The following is a 24857-nucleotide window of genomic DNA, read 5'->3' on the forward strand; positions in this document are numbered from 1 at the left end:
GTACATTCATTTCTGCAGGGCACCACACCAGTCAGGCTACCACGCTACCGCGTCCCTCCCTTCAGCTCAACGAGATTTGAGGATATTAATCTAAACTGCACGTTTAAAGTGTCCTGAAAAAAATATATCGTGATATATGCAGCAATGCATATGCCGGTGAAAAAATGTTAAACAAAATAGAACCACATTACTGTGGCTCTTATTTGGACAATCTACAGCAATGCCATATTACCATGTCGCATATACGACCGTTATATTTCGACCTTGGACATTTAACCGCTTACACGCAGTGCAGTATTTGTGGGCGGTGTATTTTCAATTTTCTTTGGATGCTCGTAAATATGACATCTTCACATGGAGCAGCGCCGTCCTAACCTCAAGAACATTTGCCCTCCTTCGAACGTCGCAACTAATCAGCTGATCGTTTTTAACGCGGACCGTTCTTTGTATGTGACCATTGTACGATGTTTGTGAATTGTGCAAGCTGTAAACTTCTCTTGAGTTAACACGTCTGGGCTCCCGCAACAAAAAATATTATGATGCATGCTAATATTGAGAGCGTCGACAAGTGAGAGCCTGGGCAGGTGAGAGCCTCAACCAGGTGAGATCCTGGACAGATGAGAGCCTGGATGGGTTAGAGTCTGCTTCTTGATTGCTGCTGCGTGTGCACCAGTGGGAGATACAGAGAGAGCTCCAGACGGCTGCTGACTGGTACAGCTACAGAGAAACGCACTCATCCAGAAGCCGGTGCCGGCGATGGGTAGAGGTCGTTGTGAGTTGAACTCAGTAGGATGCGGTGGAAGTTTGCTGTGATCAGTGGGATGAGAAAGGTGTAGGAAACGTTTCGGCGGGAGACCTTGGGAGAGCGCTCGATTGCAGAGGAGAGCGATGCTGTACCATGACCTTGACTCGATGGGGAGCGTGTGGCGGGATAACAATAACGACCCTTCCCCCTTGCCGCTGCCAGGCTGGACAGGAGTGAGCCAAAGGATCTCAACGTCGGTTCCCGCGGCGGAGGGAAGAAGAAGAATGAGAAAAAGGAGGAGATGGAGAAGAAGGAGAATAAGAAGGAGAAAGAAGAGGGGAAGGAGGGGCAGGATGGGAAGAAGGAGGAGGAGGAGAAAAATTAAGAAGAGAAGAAGAAGAAAGAGAATGAGGAAAAGAAGCAGAAGGAGGAAAAGGAGGAAAAGAAGTGGGAGAAGGAGGAGGGGAAGACGGTGAAGCGGGAACCGTACGACTTCTCGGCTCACATCTACTTCGACGACGCCTTCGAGAGGAAGGGAGATCGCATGGTGGTCAACCAGTTCGTGACCAGCCTCACGGACGTCATCGCTGAAGTGTGCCGGTCAGTGCACCGGATGTTATTCTGTGGTAGCGATGAGCTGGGTGGGTGGGTGGAGGGAGGGAGGGATGGATGGATAGAGGCACGGGCCTCGTAATAACAAAGCACGGGACGACACGGGGTGGTTAAGCTCAGCTCGTGGTGCGAGAGACCACGGGAAGGATGGCAACAGGTTGCGCCGATGCCTTCGTTCAGAAGTGAATAGATCATGGTGAACGATGACGATGATTGGTGATGGTCACGTAGATGAACGTCGTGAGTGCGGATCGCAGGGCTAGCAATGCCTTCCTTGCGTCACCATCACCGTTGTTGAGTGCAAATCCGAAGGTGCACAAACTGACAATTGGCCGGCAAACAGAGACACTATGGTGGGCGGTGTGATAGATGGACGTTCACGCGCGTGTTGAATTGAGCAGAAACCTCATCTGTTGAACTATTTTTTGCACCATACGTAGCCAACCTTGCTGTAGAGCAGACTAGGCGCTTAACATAATTTACACAAACGGTGCAGCACTGGGGAGATAAAAGCAGGCGGGTGTGGTGCTGGTCACCCACCCCCTTGTGTGCCGGGCCGGCCTTCATGGGTGCTACTGGCTAACAGCCCTTGCCCCAACACTCTGTTGAAGGCTATGCGGGGGGATCTTTGTCTTTTGTTCGTGCGTTGGTAAGAATTTGGGCAACGAGACGACTCAGTCTGGGCGACCGAGGCCCTCGCCGTGGGTGGAGCAATCGAGCAGCGAAGTTCGTGTGAACAGTAACAATGGTTGTACAAGTAGTAGCGATAGAAGTGAGATACGGAGGCGACTGACTGGCAGAGAGCGAGCAAACGGCTGGGAAATAATCTTTGAGTGCTAGATCATCAGTCACCCACGACTGCTGCTGCTTTACTCAATTCCGAATCAGAACATGTATTTATACTGCAGGAGGAATTCGATGAGGTAAAAGCTCTATTTCACAGATGTCCAGCAGGGGCGGGTCAGACCGTTACCTCAACAAACAACACGATAGGAGTGCAAAGTATAGGACAGATTACCAAGTAAGACCCACTGAGGTATAATATTTTTTTAGAAGCGCACTGGCCGCAAATGATAGCGTAACGAAGTGGCTTATCATGTGGAAATTTATAGCAGCAAAATAATCAAAATTATTAAAAAAATTCGAGTGCAGCAGTGAGGTGGCAACTGGGGACTTCATCCCAGATATGACAGCAGTAGCAGCAATGGAACATAGTAATTGGGGAACGTGTTCTTTTTCGCTTGTGCTGCTGCTGCTGATGTGAAGGTATTTTGAGAAAAACTCGAAGATTCCACGAGAGGCGCCCTCAATGGAGAGGACTCAGACGCCGTACGGAGCGCGACTCTCCTACAAACTCCCGCACGGCAACTCGCTGTGCGTGCACCTCAAAGACAAGGAGATGATCCGCCACCGCAAGCGCTGGTCCCAGGTATTTGTTGCATCCCTGGGCTTCAGATCTTCTGCCCCAAATCTCATTGGGCCACAAACCCTACAACCGCATCCACACTTAGAGCATAGTAGCAACAGCAACAGCTGATGTGCTTATACATGACGATGACGATTATGCACAATTGGAAAAGTAAATATCTCCGGTCAGTGTCCGGCGACGATACGTATGTATGTTGAACTTCTATCGCACTGTACCTCACCAACCATGCTAATTGGTGGTACAGAGAAAGATAAAAATAAATAAACACAAAAAGCAGTTCTAAATAAATTAGTATCCAATCTAGAGTTAAAAGTGCACAGCTTCGGTGCATTCCTAATATCGACAGTGGTCACCACCTGGAACAGAGCGACTGAACACACAACGACTCAACACCCGATTCACAACACGAATGAAGGGAGAGGCATCATCACAGCAGCGATGATTCGCCACTCCGCTACTCCTGACGCAATCATCTGGATCGTCAACCACCTCGATGTAAATTTACAGCTCGCTCTACGAGTCGACATCAGCATCAGCCGTAAGAAGCAGATGGCAATAGCTCATATCTATTGAAGCCATCTGTATGCTACCTCGAGAGTCATGCTCTCATATTGAAATTAAATCACGTGATGCTTAATTATTCATTTCACGTGCGAATCAGTGCACACCATAGAGACGAAGATACCCCGTATAGGCTCAGCAGGCTTTTTGGGGCAAGTGCTGTAAACGAGTTGCACACAGCAGTGTTGTCCGTGACCGAGTGTTCCCCGACTCGATTGATTTGGTGTTCCGTGGTGTTACCCGTTGAGTGCTATGACGATGATGATGACTGCACCAGGGTTGTTATCGATGTATCACAGCAATCTCACGCCGATGCTCATTTGCGTGTTGTTCTATTGCCTTCTATCCACGACTGGGGGGGGGGGGAAGGTTGGTGGCGCTGTTGAGTTACACTTGAGCAGCACGCGCTGTCATGGCCATTGGGTCGAGAATAATAACGGAGCGGCAGCCAAAGAATGGAACTCATTGCGGAGAGGTGACCACTGGGGAGATGGAGCGATGGAATCAGTCGGTAATAGAGGTTCTGGGTGGATAACGACTCAGGATCTCATGAAACATCGCGACGACTTGGGTAGGTCTTAATCCAGTAGTGGATCAATCACGGCTGCTGCTGCTGATGGTGATTGTTGTTATTAAACCCCTTGACGTGTTCTGTACAGGTGATGTACTTGTACTACCTCCTTGGCTGGAAGATCTACCGCAAGATCCACACAGTTAAGAAAGATGAACAAGAGGAATGGGTAGAGGTAAGGATTTTGTAAACTGCAAAGACAACGACGTCTCATATATCCATTAACAGACTGTTGAGGCAAGTGCTGTTAGCGAGCACCTGTTAAGGGTGGGATGGCATGCGAGCGGGTCGTGTGTCCAACACCACGCCCATCCGTCTTTGTCTCACCAGTGCTAATGTTTACTCATTTAAGGCTAAGCCGACATAGGGGAGGCCACTTTCAACTTAGCAGTATAAATGGGTAGGCCCTGCACATTCCGTGGATGGGCAGTTCTACATGCGGTGGGGTAGAGTGTGAGTATTCACACTCTACCCCACCGCACGCGAACCGCACGCAAGCTTCCCATCCAGGGAACGTGCAGGGCCTACCCAATTATACTTCTCCCAAGACGTGGGAGCAGTGTGGAAGTGTAGGCCAAATACACCCTGCTCGGGTGCCGCCATGGCAAGATTTTAACTACCTCGCTTGGTATGCAGGAGGCACTGCGTTCGATCCCGACCCTGATGCCTGCATATTTTAAGTTTACGTGTCTCTCTCCCCTTGGCCGCATGGATATATCTCTGGGTCCTCCGGTTTTTCCCACCACATTTAGAATCAACATCACGCATTTCGTGAATTTGGCTGCTATAAATATCCAAATGATAATCCACTTTGTTGAGCTATTATTTGTGATAGCCAGGTCGCTTCTGAAAAGAGCTAATTGCTCAGTGGGTCTTGCCTAGTAAATTTAAATTGTTTCGTTTGTTAGAGGGTCTCTCTCTCTCTCAGGCCCTTTCCCTCTGGGTTGAGGCCCAGTCATAGCGTGCACTATGCGTGTCTCTGCACACAGAGTCGGCACATTTAGAAGTTAATCTTTGGTTGCCTTTCTGGCACAATCTGTCACTCAACGCGCCATCATCACGTTGATACTCAAAATAGTGTACTGGGTTCCACGGAGGCACACACTTGAACTCGGAGGCAACACGTTTATTCTTACACCCCAACAGGGTAACTACATAAACATACAGCAGGTTAACTAGACGACAACGGGTAACTAGACACAACGGGGTAACTACATAACCGGGTCAGTAAGTAACACACTGCCTGACCCACGATGCCGAGCGTAAAGACCGACGACCGAGGATCGAAGAGGCGTAGCACCGACGCGTTCCATTCCAACAGACAGCCTGGATCGGCTCTCGGGACCTCCCTTTTATGCCCCTGAGCGTGGCCTGGCTCCGACCTCGGCCACGCACCCTTCTGGATATTACCAGAAGGTTCTGGGCCTAATATCACGCGTCCCTCTCGCCACCTTTTGGCCCCCCTCATTATCCTGTCCTGGTCACGTGCCCTCTCGGGTTCACCTAGACTGTCACGTCCTCAACTGCCCTCTCTCTGATAGTCACCAGAAGCATGCCCCGTAGGGCGCCCTTCCATGCCAAACATACTCTGGTGCCAGAGAGTGGCTCTAACACGCACAGTTCCCCTATTCTGTCAGTAACTGGCGCTAAACGCCGTAGTGACCCAATATAGGTCACTACAATAGCAATATAACTTTCTATACAAAAAGAAAAAAAATATATATACACTTATTACAGTTGTTTAAAATAGAAGTGTAAAATAGGTTTGCGGCTGAAATTTAGTTGTATTTATGTTTAACTTCTTTCACACCGTACGTAGCCAACCGTGCTAATCGGAGGTGTGGGGGCAGGACAACAAACCAAACACAAAAAGCAGTTCTAGAGAATGTAGTTTCCAATCTAATTGATTATTTAAAAGTGCAAACCTCCAGTTGCTTCCTAATATCGGAAGGAAGAGCGTTCCAGACGACCGTAGAAGCGCATCTGAAAGCGCGAGATGCAGTGCCCATCTTTGTTCGATGGCTCGCCCAAAGCCGCTGCTGCGAGGATGACCGGAGTTAGTTGTTGGTGTACGCAAGCGAAAAGAGCCGCGTTGTTGCTGTTGAGTTGTCACTTAATGAAGTGACGATGGAGTCGAGTGTGTGCACCGCTTCAGGGAGGTTGTTTCCAGAGGTTGTAGCGCTGCAGATAGAAACGATCTCTCCACCCGCGTGGTTGTTATTAGGAATCCACTGGAGCTATGCACTTTTAAATAATCTATTTGAACACTCATTTCTGTGAAATGCAGTTTGTGTTTAGTTTGTATCCTTTCCTGACGAACATGGTTGGCTACATACGATGCGAAAGAAGTTATACATACATACAATATACATACCGCTAAGGCCGTAGCCTTGGAGTCAACATTGGGGGGGACTAAGTCTTCCAGGGGGTCTCCCCCAGAAAAAAACATCTTAATTTGAATACTGGTTTCCTGCAATTTCCTGCCTAAAATATATAAAAAATATTCACTAACACATAGGACTTTTTTTTACAATAATGTCTAATAGTGTATTGTATTCCAATGCTCTGTTTTTCTTATTTACCTTTTCTTGTTTCATTGTATGTAATGGCAGAGATCAGGGATTAATAAAGTGCAACCATAACTACAATCATATAAACATAAATTTATTTTATAGCAAAACATTGGGGGGGACATTTTGAGCATATTTGAATATTGGGGGACACATCCTCCTTGCATACAGCATGCATACGTTGTGTGTTTGGTTGTTAGAGGTAGGAGAAGGAGCGTTGGGGTTGAGGAGCTAAGTGAGACGGTTGCTTTGCTTGCTCTGTACGAGGTCACGGCTGTAATGCCACCGCTGTTGCTGATCTGTCTCCATGCCACTACTCCCCGTTCACCGCCGCAGAGGAAGAAGCGCAACACCTACGTGCTGGCCTTGGACGGAGACACGGACTTCTACCCCTCGGCGCTCTCCATGCTGGTCGACCGACTCACGAGGGACTCCACCGTTGGCGCCGCCTGCGGGAGAATTCACCCGACGGGCGTGGGTGCGCAGACAGCTGTGGTGTGTGTGGTGGTGCAGGGTGTGTGTGTGTGGTGCAGGGTGTGTGTGTGTGGTGGTGCAGGGTGTGTGTGTGGTGCAGGATGTGTGTGTGGTGGTGCAGGGTGTGTGTGGTGCAGGATGTGTGTGTGTGTGGTGCAGGATGTGTGTGTGGTGGTGCAGGGTGTGTGTGTGGTGCAGGATGTGTGTGTGGTGCAGGATGTGTGTGTGGTGGTGCAGGGTGTGTGTGTGTGGTGCAGGATGTGTGTGTGTGGTGCAGGATGTGTGTGTGGTGGTGCAGGGTGTGTGTGTGTGGTGCAGGATGTGTGTGTGTGGTGCAGGATGTGTGTGTGTGTGGTGCAGGATGTGTGTGTGTGGTGCAGGATGTGTGTGTGTGGTGCAGGATGTGTGTGTGTGGTGCAGAATGTGTGTGTGGTGGTGCAGGGTGTGTGTGTGGTGCAGGATGTGTGTGTGTGGTGCAGGATGTGTGTGTGTGTGGTGCAGGATGTGTGTGTGTGGTGCAGGGTGTGTGTGTGGTGCAGGATGTGTGTGTGTGGTGCAGGATGTGTGTGTGTGTGGTGAAAGATGTGTGTGTGTGGTGCAGGATGTGTGTGTGTGTGGTGCAGGATGTGTGTGTGTGGTGCAGGATGTGTGTAGTGCAGGATGCTTGTGTAGTGCAGGATGTGTGTGGTGCAGGATGTGTGTAGTGCAGGATGCTTGTGTGGTGCAGGATGTGTGTAGTGCAGGATGCTTGTGTGGTGCAGGATGTGTGTGGTGCAGGATGCTTGTGTGGTGCAGGATGTGTGTGGTGCAGGATGTGTGTAGTGCAGGATGCTTGTGTGGTGCAGGATGCTTGTGTAGTGCAGGATGTGTGTGGTGCAGGATGTGTGTAGTGCAGGATGCTTGTGTGGTGCAGGATGTGTGTAGTGCAGGATGCTTGTGTGGTGCAGGATGTGTGTGGTGCAGGATGCTTGTGTGGTGCAGGATGTGTGTGGTGCAGGATGTGTGTAGTGCAGGATGCTTGTGCGGTGCAGGATGTGTGTAGTGCAGGATGTGTGTGTGGTGTAGGATGCACGTGTGTGTGGTGCAGAGTGGTGGTGCAGTGGTTAGTGCACTGCGCTATGAACCTGGCGACCCAAGTTCGATTCTCGCTCAAGGTCAACACCAGTGACGATTATCTGAACCCGTACAGCGGCTCCCCTAGGTCAACTCAGCCTCAAATTATAACCAGGTAAGATGTTTAAATGTCGCCGCTGGGGAGACAAAGGCGGCCGGGCATGGTGCTGGCCACCCACCCCCTCGGTGTGCCGTGCTGGCCTTCATAGGCGCTTCTTGTGAACAGCACTTGTTCCAACAGTCTATTAAGGCTACACAGGGGATCTTTGTCTTTGGTGCGAGATGTCACCAGATATCAGCAGCGCCGAGCCTGGACAGCGCTTGAGAATGGGTGCGTGTGGATGGAAGATGTGTACAGCGTGATTTTACTGGTAGGAAACGTAGTGCACTGGAAGCCCAACCGGGATTAATTCACAGGAGGCAGGGGATTAATTGTGTATGTCTGTGGATGTCTGTCCACGTGGGAGGGGTGCGGCTGGGTGGAGAAGGGATGGTAGGGAGGGGCTGGGTGGGGAGGGTGGGGAGGGGCTGGGTGGGGAGGGTGGGGCTGGGTGGGGGGTGGGAGGGGTGGGGCTGGGTGCGGTGGGGCTGGGTGGGGAGGGGCTGGTCACCCCGTGGTGCCCTTATATGGACTGGAAGCCCAACCGGGATTAATTCTCACAGGAGGCAGGGGATTAATTGTGTATGTCTGTGGATGTCTGTCCACGTGGGAGGGGTGGGGCTGGGTGGAGAGGGGAGGGTAGGGTGGGGCTGGGTGGAGAGGGGAGGGTAGGGAGGGGCTAGGTGGGGAGGGGCTGGGTGGGGAGGGGAGGGTGGGGCTGGGTGGTGGGAGGGGTGGGGCTGGGTGGGGAGGGGCAGGTCACCCCGTGGTGCCCTTATAAAACTCAACGTTTAACCTACTCACACCAGTTTGTGTCTGCCCTCACAGTCGGGCATATTTGCGGAATACACCACGTGGTGGTGCCGCCGTTGACCCTGGCCATTGACCGAGCAACCCAACGTTCCTACCAGCTCCCTCCACAGGAATGTGTTAATTGTTTACAAGTTATGGAAATGTGAAACCCGCGACAGTGATTAACGTTCGGATCGGATCTGATTTTGTTGATTTCGCATTCTGGGTGGGGAAATCAACGCCCCCCCCCACCCCCACTTCCTGGTCGTGCCACACAATTTAACTGTGCGAACCGCATGCCCGCCCCGCACGTTTTATTGCTCGGCTTTTTATTGCTCTGCGTATTAACTTCAGCACCTTGAACGCCTTCGCCTCTGTTAAAGTCCTGCAGTAAAATGGCACTCAACCCAATCAGATTACGCACAACCGTTGCAGGTCGGAATTAAGCATTCAACAATGAATTTCCATCAGGTTATCGTTGAAGTAATTGGAAAACATGCAAATTGCAGTGGCCTAGGGTGTCCCTGATGCAATCCTCACGCAAGATTCACCCTCAGTGCACAAGCTGTTTCAGCAGACTAACAGAACGCCAGTTTAACACGTAGGCTTTTGCAAGCAATATTATTCATATTAAAGGTTTTTGTGTTAGTTCGCATACGTATAAATGTTTAGTAACCCTCTACCTCCCTACACAGCCAGTCAGGTTTGTCACTTAAACAAAATGCGCCAATTAATGACTACTTCAGCCCACCCGTGTATTGGAGAGTAAATCTACAACATTTACAATTCGAGTACGATTTGTGAAATCGCCCGATGATGCTGAATGCAATTACCAGCAAAACCTCGTACTCAAATTGTAAAAGTGTTGTCTCTCTCTGCTTGTGTCTGTCTTTGTGTTTCCGTGTTTGTGTCTTGTCTCTTTCTCAAATTTTACACTTAACTTCTAATTTAGTAATCTTTGGAAGAACGTAATCAACCAGGCTATGCGTTAATTGTGTGTTGACTGACTCTCTGTGTTGCATTGCAATACTTTCCCAAATTTTACTAAGTTTTTTTATTCAGTTGATTTTCTCTGTGTCTCCATGTTCTCTTTAGTATTTCCTGCAGTCACGAAAGCTCCAAAGCTCTCATTGACGTGCTAATTTATCTACCCCCCCTCTCTCTCTGCCCCCCGCTCTCTCTATTTAAGTCCTCGACACAGAGGCCATGTTTCTCTGTGTGCCTATGTGTGTGTCTCTCTCTGCTGACGTGTCTGTATATGTGTCTCCGTGTCCGTGTTTTGTCTCTCAAATTTAGCAATCTTTGGAAGAGTGTAATCAACCAGGTAGGGTTGATTACGTTGTATTGCATTATATTTCTAAGTTGACCAGGTTTGTTTTTTCTCATTCATTCGTACCTGATGATGATTGCTTGTGTTGCAATCGAAACGTCGTATTCTATTATTTAATTTATTTTGTTTCTACGTGACTTTACCGAAAGAACCAAAAAGTAATTCCTTCAGTCACGAAAGCTCCAAATCAAGCTTACTGGCTGTGTCGGATGGAGGAGGGTTATGACACATTTATACTTACGTGATCTAACCCAAAAACCTTTAATGTGAATCACAGAACGCCGTTGCTACCACAACTACTCGGGATGTTTAAATAAAGTTAAATAAACACACACGTAAGCACGGTGGAAGGATTGTAATTAAATCAACACGCATCCACCACAGCAATACCGAGTGGACATGGAGCAGGATTAGTATATCATGAAGTGGTCTGAGAAAGACCACTACCACCGCTAGTAATGGAAGTTTAACTTTACATAACTCAAATGAAATACCAAAATACTGCAAAGACTTCGGAGTAAATTGCGCAAATCCTATAGAATTGTTAAGTGAAAACAAAATCAATATCATTATTATCAGCCGTGGTCCATACACTGCGGGATGAAGGCCTCCCCCCAAGTCGTCGCCATCTCTCACGACTCGCGGATGTAATAATCCAACACATCGCCAACCTTGGTAATCTTTCGATTTAAAGCTTTCGTGACTGCGATGATTCATCTTCTTTGGTTCTTTCGGTAAAGTGACGTAGAATGAGAATAAAATAATAAATTGATAAAATAAAATAACACAATAATATTCTCACGACGTTTCGGCCACAACACAAGCGGCCTTCATCAGGTGAAGGGACGAGACTGTCTGGTAGGACAGCGCTGGAGTGAAAGAGCCACGTTCAGATCACGGCCTTTAAGCTGTGTGAGAGGAACAAAGCGCCCTCAACTTTAGCACCACGGATAGCTAAAGTTGAGGGCGCTTTGTTCCTCTCACACAGCTTAAAGGCCGTGATCTGAACGTGGCTCTTTCACTCCAGCGCTGTCCTACCAGACAGTCTCGTCCCTTCACCTGATGAAGGCCGCTTGTGTTGTGGCCGAAACGTCGTGAGAATATTATTGTGTTATTTTATTTTATCAATTTATTATTTTATTCTCATTCTACGTGACTTTACCGAAAGAACCAAAGAAGATGAACCTTGGTAATCGTCCAACCTTCCTGACCAGCTGGCTCGCAAACAATAAATAAATAGATGGCCATGAAATCTGCCAGGAGAAGATAGCAGTGGGCATGAGCTGGCACGTGCCATGCTGAGCTGAGGCAGATCACAGGCTGACTAACACCAATTCTAGATTTAAAGCTTTCGTGACTGCAAGGATCCATACTCTTTGGTTCTATTGGGTAAAGTCACGTAGGTAAAAAAATAAAATAACAAAAATCACGACGTTTCGACCACAACACAAGTGGCCTTCATCAGGTGAAGGGACCAACCTGTCCGGAGGACAGCGTTGGAGTGAAAAAAGTCAAGCGCAGGTCGCCTCCTTTAAGCTGTGAGTGGGTAAACAGAAAAGACGTCTTGACAAAGGAATTAGCATAAAATGTAAAGCTGTGCAAGCTCGCAAATAGAATCAAAGATACATTAGCACCACCGTGAGAGTTTGGGATGCCACTAATTGAATGAACATACTGTACCATTAAACAAGTCCAGCGCAGGTCGCATCCTTTAAGCTGTGAGTGGGTAAACAGAAAAAACGCCTTGACAAAGCAATTAGCATAAAAATGTAAATCTGTGCAAGCTCTCAAATAGCATCAAAAATACATTAGCACCACCGTGAGAGTTTGGGATGCCACTAATTGAATGAATATACTGTACCATTAAAAATTCCTTTAACGTTTGGTTCGATTTAGAACATCTTTCCAATGGTTGCTTAATTTGAAGCCATCTTCTCGGTTGAAATTGTGTCTGTGTTTGTAGATCTGGATTGCCTCGTGAGCAAATCTCTAATAAAAACCGGTGGGTTTGCAAAGAACCTTGGTATCGGAGAAAATTATATCGTGATCACCCACAGCATTGTAACAATGATCAGCCACGGCAGAAGAATTCGTTTTGCCGTGTTTCAAATCTGATTTGTGCTCGCGAATTCGGTCAGAGACATGTCGCTTTGTCTCCCCGATATAGCAATCACCACAGGTACAACTCAATTTGTAAACCCCGGGGTACTGTACGTCAGGAATGACATCCTTCACGGATGGGATCATATCACGGTCTCTTTGTTCACTAAGGTCCCAGTACCTGATACCATTGAAATAATTGAAAATTTGGTCCAACATGGACTAGACCCCGACACACCTGCACTGGTTAGGCACTGCCTCAAAAATACCTACTTTACTTGGAATGGCTCCTTCTACAAACAAAATGAGGGTACCCCCATGGGATCCCCCTTGTCACCAGTGATAGCCAATATTTTCATGGAGAAATTTGAATCAGACGCCATCCAGACTTCCACCCTCAGACCTTCCCTGTGGAATAGATATGTGGATGACACTTTCGTCATTTGGCCACATGGCCTCCCAGCTCTGAACCTTTTCCTACGCCACATCAATTCCAGACATCCCGCCATCAAATTCACCATTGAAGTGGAGAAAGATGGCAAGCTACCATTCTTAGATGTTCTGTTTGAGAGGAGACCTGATGGCTCATTGGGGCATTCTGTCTACAGGAAACCCACCCACACAGATTCCTACTTGAAACCTGATTCCCACCACCACCCAGCCCAAAAGAATTCTCTCATCAAAACTTTATACCATAGGGCTCATTGCATTTCGGACCAACACCACCTGACCAGTGAATTAAAACATGTACACCTGGCCCTCAAAAGGAATGGATACTCTGACCGTACCATCCGCTAAACTGTTTCTCCCTCCATACAGAAACAACCACTTGATACTCCGGTCAAAACCATCACACTACCATATATAGCAGGCGTTACTAAAAAGATTTCCAAAATTCTAAACAAACACAAGATCCATGTCCGGTTCAATACAGTACACAAAATTCGTGATCTGATCCCATCCGTGAAGGATGTCATTCCTGACTTACAGTACCCCGGGGTTTACAAATTGAGTTGTACCTGCGGTGATTGCTATATCGGGAGACAAAGCAACATGTCTCTGACCGAATTTGCGAGCACAAATCAGATTTGAAACACGGCAAAACGAATTCTTCTGCTGTAGCTGATCATTGTTACAACGCTTTGGGTGATCACGATATAATTTTCTCCGATACCAAGGCTCTTTGCAAACCCACGGGTTTTTATCAGAGATTTGCTCACAAGGCAATCCAGATCTACAAACACAGACACAATTTCAACCGAGAAGATGGCTTCATATTAAGCAACCATTGGAAAGATGTTCTAAATCGAACCAAACGTTAAAGGAATGTTTAATGGTACAGTATATTCATTCAATTAGTGGCATCCCAAACTCTCACGGTGGTGCTAATGTATTTTTGATGCTATTTGAGAGCTTGCACAGCTTTAAATTTTTTGCTAATTCCTTTGTCAAGGCGTTTTTTTCTGTTTACCCACTCACAGCTTAAAGGAGGCGACCTGCGCTGGACTTGTTTAATGGTACAGTATGTTCATTCAATTAGTGGCATCCCAAACTCTCACGGTGGTGCTAATGTATCTTTGATTCTATTTGCGAGCTTGCACAGCTTTACATTTTATGCTAATTCCTTTGTCAAGGCGTCTTTTCTGTTTACCCACTCACAGCTTAGAGGCGAACTGCGCTTGACTTTTTTCACTCCAACGCTGTCCTCCGGACAGGTTGGTCCCTTCACCTGATGAAGGCCACTTGTGTTGTGGTCAAAACGTCGTGATTTTTGTTATTTTTTTTTTACCTACGTGACATTACCCAATAGAACCAAAGAGTATGACTAACACCAAACAGTGTTGTATATGTGGGTTATGAAAAATTTATGAAAATAATGAAAATTAAATGAAATTTAAAATTAGCATAATTTATCCAAAATTACATGAATATGTGTAATTATCCATATAAATTATGCTAATTCGAGATATAATCGTATTAATTTATGCGAGTGGGTGTGGTTATAATACTGCAGGTCGTTATGATAATCGGGCCCAGCCTCGGTGACGAAGGTTGGTTATCAATTGGGATGAGACAATTAATCGCATGCAGTTATGCAGGTGTTGTGAGCGTCAATGAGAGAGTCAACTTGGCTTCGTTGTTTAACTCTGTATTAGCAATAAGGATACGATTATTCTTGCTTTAACATTTATTGATTATGTGTGTTAGTGTGCTTATGATAGGTCCACCAAGGTTCAGATCTCAATCGCAGAACAATTCTTATGCGGAATTTCAGAAAGAATCACACACAACCCTTCTGCTTTAATCAATTTTATTCTCTAGCTAAACTTTAATTTTGGATAATATGAGAATGCTCAATCTCGGAATTTCAACACAGCATTAACACGGTAACCATCACGATTGTGTTTCACTTTCATTCATTCCCCCCCGCGTAGCGCGAGCAGTTGGTGAGAGAGAGATGCTAAGAACATGCATATGCTATCCTAACAAAAACCTTAACCTTATAATATGCAAATTCGTATTTGAAAATTGCCCACACAGTACCACATCCCTTCATAGACCTTCAAGTCAATTCTTATCACGTTGTTTCACTTTGGGTATCGGCAATTAATTTTTATGCGATGTAACATGAACATATGAGAAATATGAATAAAGTCCTTAAAATTATGCGACGATATTCATACGAAAAACAATAAAACAAGTATTATTCCTAAAGGCACAAATGTGCGTTAATGGATTCGTTGGCAAGATTATGCCATTGAAAAGAAAAAGGTACGACTCTTTTGCTTCTAAATGACCTTATCCACGTAACTCAATGGCAGCAGTGTTTTTCATTATCAATTGATTTTTAATGCACCGCCTTGGAGTGGCAACCCTTCTTGATTATCCCGATATGCGTATCGTGTGTCTTCTTTATCACTGGTTCAATTCTTTGCGTAAAGCAGACGCCGAGGTTGGCATCTCTTATGTCAAAAATGTGTTTGTTCCCTGCGGAGCAGTGGGGGTGTGAGGGTGAGCGTGTGGGGGAGGGGGCATATGAACACGGTACACAGTTTCTGTCCACAGCTGGCTGGAAGAGTCGGCACGACGCTCGCCGTCGTCGCGCCGATGGGTGTTGAGTGCGGGCCCACTGCTCTCTCCTAGTGCTGCTCGAACGCTCTCAGCACTGGTGGCGCACTGTGGCGTGAAGTGGCGCTGGTGGCGCGAACAGTGGAGCGCTGTAGCGCTGGCTGGCGCTGGTGGCGCGCTCTGAAGTGGCGCGCAGTGGTGGCGCTGGTGGCCCGAACAGTGGCGCGCAGTGGCGCTGACACTTGCTGGTCAGGCTCTTTCCGCTGCTAGATAAGCCAAGTCGCACGCGCTCTCTCTGTTGAGATGCCCGAGCGCTCTCAGCTGATTCGTTGGCAGCCGGCTTCTTCACTGCTGGATGACTGAGCTGCACGCTCTTGCTTGGCAGCGCTGGCCGCGCTGCAGCTAGAAGCTGGCACTTGATGTAGGAATAAAGTTTTGAGTGATACTTCGTCCCTTCGGCTCTGAAATCACTTTCGTTGATACATCGCGACTCGGCGATCCTCGCTACTCAGCGAGGCTCGCGCTTCTTGGAGCCAGCCGTTCGCTGCGACTGCCCGTGTCTTGTCGAAGTTCTTGAACTGTTGATCTGTCTTGACTGAACTTTTGAAAAAATGGTTGGACAGTTATATATATAAAAAAAAATCTCCGCTCTGCGCAGTGAAAAGGGGGGGGGGGCGTGGCCTGTGTGTGTGTGTGTACGTGCGTGTGTGTGGCATTCCACAAGCCATCTGCGTTATACGATCCTGGGGGGCGGAGGGGACGACCCTCTTTGTAACAACAAGCCATTCCTCACTGGGTGTTAAATTCTTTTCTCGTGCTGCGGGGAGAGACAAAGACGGCCGGGATCTCTTTCTCTCTCCAACCCTTGAGTGAGAGAAAACAGATACCCCCTTTTCACCGTCCTTCCGTGGCAGTCTGGAGATTTCGCAGATAACCTCTGCCCTCTCTTGGAGTTTATTATTCTATACATTTATGTCCTTTTTACGATTTCCATCTGCGTTTGCGTGTTTTTGGGTTTGTGTGTTTTATGCATTATTTTTCTTTATTATTAAAAAAATATATATCGGCAGATATTATTGTTAATATCAATTTTGGAAAAAGCTCATATCCAACAATAGTTACGACGAAATCAAACTACATGGCACGCACTAATATCTAATCTCGATGCTTTAACGGCACAATTCAAATGTCCTTCGTTTATTAAGTGGTCAAGCTAGGCGGGACCGGCTAGGACACCCAGGAAACCGGAGAGCACAGATTTAGCCACTCCTTGACTTATTCTTATAACAAAAATCACATCTATTTATGAATGCACATTTTTTAATAAATAACAAATACGCAATTAAAACAGGAGAATAATTCAAAGAGCATGTATTGTTTTACTTGACCCCACCCATCCCTCTGCTCCCTGCCCTCCCGCTTTCCCACCGTGGCCTCCCGGATTGCTCTTCCCGGCTTGCTTCTCTTCCTCACCTCCTGCCCTCTCTCATAACCCCCTCCTTTCGTCTCCCCAGCATTCCCTTCCCTACCCTCTAGCCGTCCACTCTTTCTCCAACCCCTCCCTCCCTCTCCACCCCCAAATGTCTCCGATCTTCCCCTCCATTGCCCACCTGCCTATTCCCTCTCCCTCCTCCTGTACCTCCCCACCCCTCCTCTTGACTCGCCCTTAATCCCCCGTAGTCCGCAATTACATTTCCTCCCAATCTCGGAATTCAAAGTTCTAACCTCGCTCTCCATACTTACAAAAAAACGTCCTTTGGTTGTGGTTTCAATGCAAAACCCACAGTCCTTTTTTCAGCACATATACATACAACGTACATACAGCATGAATACAATACACAATACAACATATAACCCACATACAACATATATAAACAACATACGTACAACATAAATGAATCCAAGAAAGCCACACCTGAATCGTAGGACTGCTCCATTGGGTTTTCACTTTGAGTTGCGTTCAGCCAATTAACCACAATTGTTTATACACCGACAGGGCCGCTCGTCTGCTACCAGAAGTTCGAGTACGCGGTAGGCCACTGGCTACAGAAGACGGCCGAGCACGTGATGGGCTGCGTTCTCTGCAGCCCTGGCTGCTTCAGCCTCTTCCGAGCCAAGGCCATCATGGATGACAACGTCCTCAAGACCTACACCACAGTGGCCACCGAGGCCCTGCAGTACATCCAGTACGACCAAGGTAAGCGTCGACGTGTGTTTGGATCTCGCACCTCCTATTAGCACGGTTGGCTACGTGTGGTGCGAAAGAAGTTCAACATGTATACATGTCACGCTGGCGAGATGTTAACTCCCAAGCTTGGTATACAGGAGGTCGTAAGTTCCATCCCGACCCTGACGCGTGTATATTGCAATTTGCGTCTCTCTCCCCATGGTTGCGTAGACTTTCTAAGGGTCCTCTAGTTTTTCCCTCATTTAGATGCAACATCACGTGCTTAGAATCTCTGTGATTGCCAACAAGGGTTTTGCCACCAAGTACGAAGTCATGTTTTGCAGAGGGGTCAAATACTTATTTCCCTCATTAAAATGCAAATCAATTCATAACATTTTTGACATGCGTTTTTCTGGATTTTTGTTGTTGTTATTCTCTCACTGTTCAAATAAACCTACCATTCAAATTATAGACTGATCATTTCTTTGTCAGTGGGCAAACGTACAAAATCAGCAGGGGATCAAGTACTTTTTTCCCTCACTGTATCGTGGTAATACTTGGGCCAAGACCCCGCAAGATCAATTTAATACGTAGACTTTCACGACCAATATTCATGATTCACAATTCATTCCTGCTGGATTAGATTGTCGTGTAGGTTTAGTGTAAATTTGTTTTAACTATAAGCGTCCAACACCCGACAGAGCCAATCAGGTAAGGTTGTTAGGTCATGGGGAAACTACGTCGATTTTGGTTTAATTAGCAAAATCCGAATATTGAAAGGCAAGCAAAATATAAAAAATGTTTGAAGGTGGATGATGCTGGTTGGATGTAGTTGCTGTGGCTCCTGCGTATGCAGCAGTGGGAGATGCAGAGAGAGAGATAATTGCAGAGGGCTACTGCCGGTGCAGCTACAGAGATATGCCGCTCGGCCAGGAGCTGGTGCTGGCTGTGGGTATTATGAGCCGGTTACCCTCTACCTCGCGGACGTCCCCTCTTCCATTTGTTGGTGCAGGTGAGGACCGCTGGCTGTGCACGGTGATGCTGCAGCAGGGCTGGCGCGTCGAGTACTGCACCGGATCGGACGCCTACACCAACGCCCCGCAGGAATTCAAGGAGTTCTTCAACCAGCGGAGGCGTTGGGGCCCCTCCACGATGGCGAACACCTTCAGCATCCTGGAAAATAGCGTCCGCACGGCCAAGAAGAACCCGTCCATCTCTCGGCTCTATATTCTTTATCAGATCATCGAACCCGACCCTGACGCCTGTATATTTGGAGTTCGCATGTCTCTCCTCGTGGTTGTGTTGATTTTTATCCGGGTTCTCCGGTTTTTCTCTCTACATTTAGAATCAAAATCACGCGTTGAGTATTTGGCTGCTATAAATTTCTACGTAATAAGCCACTTCGTTCAGCTATAATTTGTGGCCAAGTTGCTTATGAAGAAGAGCTACATAGCTCAGTGGGCCTTATCTGGTATATTAAAAATAGTTTCGTTTTAAAAAAAAGTTAACTTGGAACACTTCTGCTCACAGTCGTGCATGGCTTCAAGTCGTCACTCAGAGTTGTTCCTTCCACGAGATTTTTGATTGCAAATATTTAACGATAACAATTGGCCATCGTTGGGTGTTTAACGCATACAACCTCAAAGTGAGTGGTCGTGTTAATCCTCTCATCATAACGTATGCGCACTGCTTGCGTTTTAAAAATATTGCGAGTCGTATTGCTTGTGTACCAGGGTATTCAAACTGCTGCATGTTTCTTTCAGCCAAAAAATTCTATACACACAGGCTGCACGATTCTGTTCATCTGAGTGCACTCTTTACTTTACAGCTGATTGAACGGTTGTCGTTGTCAATCATGGTGGTGATGATGGTGGTGGTTGTGGTGATGAGATGATACTGGTAGGAAACGTAGTGGACTGGAAACCCAACCGGGATTAATTCACAGGAGGCAGGGGATTAATTGTGTATGTCTGTGGATGTCTGTTCACTTGTATCCGGACACCCGAATAAAATGGGAGGGGTGGGGCTGGGTGGAGAGGGGAGGGTTGGGAGGGGCTGGGTGGGGAGGGGCTGGGTGGGGAGGGGCTGGGTGGGGAGGGTGGGGAGGGGCTGGGAGGGGCTGGGTGGAGAGGGTGGGGCTGGGTGGGGGGTGGGGAGAGTGGGGCTGGGTGGGGAGGGTGGGGAGGGTGGGGCTGGGTGGGGAGGGTGGGGAGGGTGGGGCTGGGTGGGGGGTGGGAGGGGTGGGGAGGGGCTGGTCACTCCGTGGTGCCCTTATAAAACTCAACGTTTAACCTACTCACACCAGTTTGTGTCTGCCCTCACAGTCGGGCATATTTGCGGAATACACCATGCCGCCATTGACCCTGGCCATTGACCGAGCAACCCAACGTTCCTACCAGCTCCCTCCGCAGGAATGTATTAATGATGGTATTCAGCTCGTGTGGTATTTGTCTCGTGCCGGTGCTCAGGTTGCTTCACCTTCGTTTTCAAAATGGACCAAAACTGGGCACTTCTCATCTCCATCGTTCCGCCTGCTCTATACATCGCCGTCTGCTTCAAAACGTAGCCGGACACGCAGATCAAGGTGGGCGCCCACGCTTCTTCTGCAGAAGCACGTGGCACTCATTGCACACAACGTGCTTGCTACAAATGAAACACAATGTACGTATATATGTTGAACTTCTTTGGCACCGTACGTAGCCAACCTTGCTCATCGGAGTTGCAGGGGACGTACAAAAAACTAAACACAAAAAGCAGTCTTAAAGAAATTAGTTTTCAATCTACATGATTTAAAAGTGCAAACTACAGTGGCTTCCTAACATCGGAAGGAATATCGTTCCAGATGGCCGCAGCAGCGCATCTGAAAGCTTGTGATGCGGTAACGGTCTTTGTTCGATGGCTAGCCAAAAGCCACTGCGAGGATAGCTGGAGTTCGCGTGATTGTTTATGCTCTTTGACGTGGTTATCAAGGTATTGTAGTTAATTTGTGGCACGCTCTTTTTGTGTTACGAGTACGACCTTATAACAATGTATTTGGTCGGCAACTGGAAGCTAAAGCAGCTCGGCGAGCACTGGATGGACATGGTCGGGTCTTGCAATGCCTGTTACAACACGTGCCAACGTCCCATAGAGCGGTGTGTTGCAATAATTGTGCCTTATCGATACTATGCTACACATCACCGCGGTGGTTATGTCACTGCTCAATAGTGGTCGAATGTGTCGTGAGCCCTGATATGAAAATTACAGAAATTGACTACATTTTGCATGTGGTGATCACCTGACATATTCTGGTCGAGTGACGCCGAGGCTATTTTAATCACAATCTGAATCCTTGAGTCTGCGACTGCCACACCTGATCCTCGCACAATTTCGTTTCATGCAAACCACACGTGCATCACTCGCTTGCAATATTCGGGGTTGCCGATGCTCTCCACATTTAACTTGGACTTCATTGCGGTGTACAATTGTGAGTCATCAGCATATATATAGAACTTCATATTGAGATGATATCGGCGATCGGAGAGACATATATTGAAAATTAATAGGGCCCGAAGGCGGACCCTGTGGTATGCCGACTAGGCATGGCATAGGAGATGACTTCATCACCTAGCTTGACAAACTGTAATCCACCATACAGGTATGACTCAATACACTTTAGTGCCATACCCGATACACTGAACCTTGACCTTATCTGCTCAATGAGTATCTCATGGCCAATGGTGTCGAAGGTGGCTGAGAAATCGAGGCCAACCAATGCTGCGATGCACCGGTCAGCCATGATCTTTTAGAGGTCAACAGTGACATCTAGTAGAGTCATCTCAAGACTGTGGAATTGTCGGTACACCGACTAGAATGGGTTGAATTTGCCCATCCCAGTGACGTAGGGAATTAACCGCTTCAGACACAGGCACTCAATGACCTCTGAAATTGTACTCAGGTTTGAGATCGGGTGATAGTCTGGATGGTCACTATGGCTCAAGCCAACTTTTTCAGAAGCGGTGTTACCTGCGCCATTTTGCAATGGTCTGGCAAACAGCCCTCGCTGAATGAAATATTTGCCAGGTGGACAATCAGTGGCGCAAGTACGTCCAAGCATAATTTGAGAATTTATATCTGGACGGAGTCGAGCGGCGATGTCTTATTTGGCAGCTGGGCAATGAACATTGACACCTCTGCTACTGACGATGGTGCCAGGGTCTCAAGTTTTGCATTGGTTATCAGGTTGATCAAACTCACATGACAGACCAGGAGAATGCGTTGCTTGCAAGTTAGAAACTGCCGTCTTAATCATCACTTTATTGGCGAAGAACGTTGCAAGTACTGTGCACAGAACCGGCTGACTGGTTGATGGGGTTGGAGTGCAACAGACCCTTCACAATGTGCCACAGAGCACGGGGTCGCGAACTGACTCATTGATGCACAGACCATAGAACGGTCTGCGAGACTCAATAATGAGCTAGTTTTCAAATCTGTAGGCGGCTCTGTAAGCAGTCGGACAATCTGAAAACTAGTTTTCTTTCAAAGACACCCCAGCCTCCTCCGCGTCTTCTTCACAGTATCGCCTCCAGTGACAGTAAGTCACTTCGTGCTTTCCCGTTCTCTGTGTGCTTGTTTGGATGGACACACGTTCAAAGATAGCGATGATGCCATGTTCTAATTGAGCTGCAAATGAATAGACCGTCGATGCATTATTCAGACTTGCCAATGATGACCGGATCTTCTGACTGAAAGCATCGTGGGTTAGTCGTTTTCAGTTCCTGTATGATGTCGTTGTGATGGGTGGGCAAATAATTTGTAATGCCATTTTGCACGTCACAAGACTGATCTGACGTTCTTATCTTCGATAAGAACGTCGTTTAAAGTTACGACGTCGCCGTATGTGAAGATGTGATCCAGTATACTTCCTGAGCGGCATATTGCACCGCTGACGTGCTGAGTTAAACTGACTGTCGAACGTTTCGGCGAGATCACTGTTGATTTTACCATAAAAACCAGTCGGTCCGGGACAGTTCTGGTCATCACAGATGATAAAGCGAGAGCCAAATGTCTCACAGTCTCGCAGACCAGAAAGCTAGGAAAATAATTCTGACAGCTGTGAAGTCGACGGTCGATAGACGACAGCGATCGTAAGCCCCCACATGCTGTTCGTTATTTTCACAAGCAGCAGCTTGAATTATGTGATTGTTAATGAGTCGCTCAGGACTTTCACGCAGATTTCTCCACGGTGAATTAGTGCGACCCCATCACCATGTGAACTGCTAGTTTATAGCATAGTTATAACGCAACACAGGATAGAGCAGCGCACCGTGGCTGTTTCCTCCTCTTCCTCGCCCTCCTCCGTTCCGAACACAGATGGACTCGTCCGTCTGAACAAAGCTCGTCGCTCTCCGTGGTGTTAATCCCTCATACTAACATCATGCTAATCCCCCAGTTACATGCTAATTTACTGTTGATATGTAAACTCCTCTCCCCCCTCCTCTGTTCTGAACATAGATGGACTCGTCCGTCTTAACAAAGCTCGTCGCTCTCCGTGGTGCTAATCCCTCACACCAACATCATGCTAATCCCCCAGTTACATGCTAATTTATATGTAAACTGCTTTGTCAAGGTGCTCTGTTCCTCCCACACAGCTTAAAAGACGCTGCCATGCTTGGCAGGGTTCACTCAAGCGCTGTCTTCCAGACAGTCCTGTTTCTTCACCTGAGGAAGGCTACTTGTGTTGTGGCCGAAACGTCGTGAGAATTTTATTCTGTTATTATTATTTTTATTATTTTATCTCCATTCTACGTGACTTTACCGAAAGAACCCAGAAGAACAATGAGCTATCATTATTTTGTTGTTGTTTGCAAAGTGCAGGTTGTTGAGGACTTTGTGGAAAAGTGCGGAATAAATGCAAAGTAACTCCCAAGAATTGGTGGTGGTTGGACAAAAGGACGATGGTGACGCCGATGGCTAAGGTCTCCTCCTGCAATGGCGAGATGTTAACTCCCTCGCATGGTATACAGGAGGTCGTGGGTTTGATCCCTATCCCGACCTTAACGCCTGTTATGTATTTGAAGTCCACGTGTTCTCTCTATCTTCCCTCCACATTTAATCTGGCTGCTGATATACATTACCACGTGATGAGCCACTTCGTTGATCTATCATTTGTGGCCAGGTGGCTTCTGAAAAGAGCTTTATACCTGGTATTTTTTTTAAGGTGGCCATGGTGCTCACCGTGATCTACATATTCCTCATGACGGGCACGCTGCTCGCTATGGTCGGCGACATTGTCAAGAACGGTATCCTCACAATCAGCGGCATCTTCTTCATCACTCTCGCGGGCATCCATCTCATCGCGCGAGTTCTTTTGCAGCGTGCACGGATTCTTGTACCTCATCTGCATTCCCACGGGATACCTGCTGCTGCTCATCTACTCATTGGTCAACATGTACAACGTATCATGGGGCACACGTGAGACCAAGGCGCCTTCTGAGCCCTCCCCCAAGGAGGTGAGTTACTTTGTGTGTTATCGTTATTGTCGTTGTTGTTTTTGTGTCGAACGTTATTTGGAGTGTCGCTCCATTCTCCTCTGTTGCTCTGTCCCACACCTCCGATTAGCATGATTGGCTACGTACATTGCAAAAAAAGTGTAACATATGCCCCCAACCCCCGCCAAGACGAAGGCAGCGATCCCCCATGTAGCTTTTAACCGACCGTTGGGGCAAGTGCTGTTAGCGAGTAGCACCTGTGAAGTCCGGAATGGCACATAAGGGGGTAGGTGACCAGCACCATGCCCGGCCGCCTTTGTCTCCATTGTTGTCATGTTTACTACATCACATTTGGCTATTTTTGAGGCTGAGCCAATCTAGGGAAGGCGAAGGACAGGTCCAGATGTATGTATGTTGAACTTCTTTCACACCATGTGTAGCCAACTGTGCTAATTGGAGGTGCGAAGGAAGGAACGTTTCTAAACACGAGCAGTTTTTAAGAAATTAGTTTTCAATGCAATGATTTAAAAGTGCATAGCTCCAATTGCTTTCTCATATTGGAAGGAAGAGGGTTCCAGATGGACGCACAAGCGCACCCAAAAGCACGCAATGTGGTCACTGTCTTTGTTCAATGGTTAGCCAAAATCCACTGATGAGGATGACCGGAGTTTGCAAAATTATCGTTTATGTTTCTTGACAAGAACGGTGGTGGTGGCTGTGCCACTCGTGTCCATTAATCCAACACGGTGGGTAT

At 47.4% G+C, this 24857-nt stretch overlaps 1 protein-coding gene across 1 annotated transcript; it reads left to right on the forward strand.

Moving 5' to 3' along the window:
• The first annotated feature begins 1133 nt into the window (after nucleotides 1–1133).
• LOC142929198 (chitin synthase chs-2-like) lies at nucleotides 1134–19427 on the forward strand. Its single transcript, XM_076069952.1, has 6 exons — nucleotides 1134–1345; nucleotides 2624–2786; nucleotides 4007–4093; nucleotides 6825–6966; nucleotides 17463–17663; nucleotides 18646–19427. The coding sequence occupies exons 1-6, from the start codon at nucleotides 1290–1292 to the stop codon at nucleotides 19047–19049; spliced, it is 1053 nt and encodes a 350-aa protein (XP_075926067.1). The 5' UTR covers nucleotides 1134–1289; the 3' UTR covers nucleotides 19050–19427.
• Nucleotides 19428–24857: the final 5430 nt, after the last annotated feature.

Source organism: Petromyzon marinus, chromosome 26 (assembly GCF_048934315.1).
Source record: "Petromyzon marinus isolate PM22_M1 ecotype Great Lakes invasive population chromosome 26, UKy_Petmar_22M1.pri1.0, whole genome shotgun sequence".
Lineage (NCBI taxonomy): Eukaryota > Metazoa > Chordata > Hyperoartia > Petromyzontiformes > Petromyzontidae > Petromyzon > Petromyzon marinus.

Excerpts from the sequence above, each read along its gene's own strand:
- LOC142929198 (XM_076069952.1), top strand. The coding sequence starts at position 1,290 with ATGGTGGTCAACCAGTTCGTGACCAGCCTCACGGACGTCATCGCTGAA. Across the intron at positions 6,967-17,462 it reads AATTCACCCGACGGGCGTGG|GGCCGCTCGTCTGCTACCAG; the intron begins GTGCGCAGACAG and ends ATACACCGACAG. Across the intron at positions 17,664-18,645 it reads GTACATCCAGTACGACCAAG|GTGAGGACCGCTGGCTGTGC; the intron begins GTAAGCGTCGAC and ends TTGTTGGTGCAG.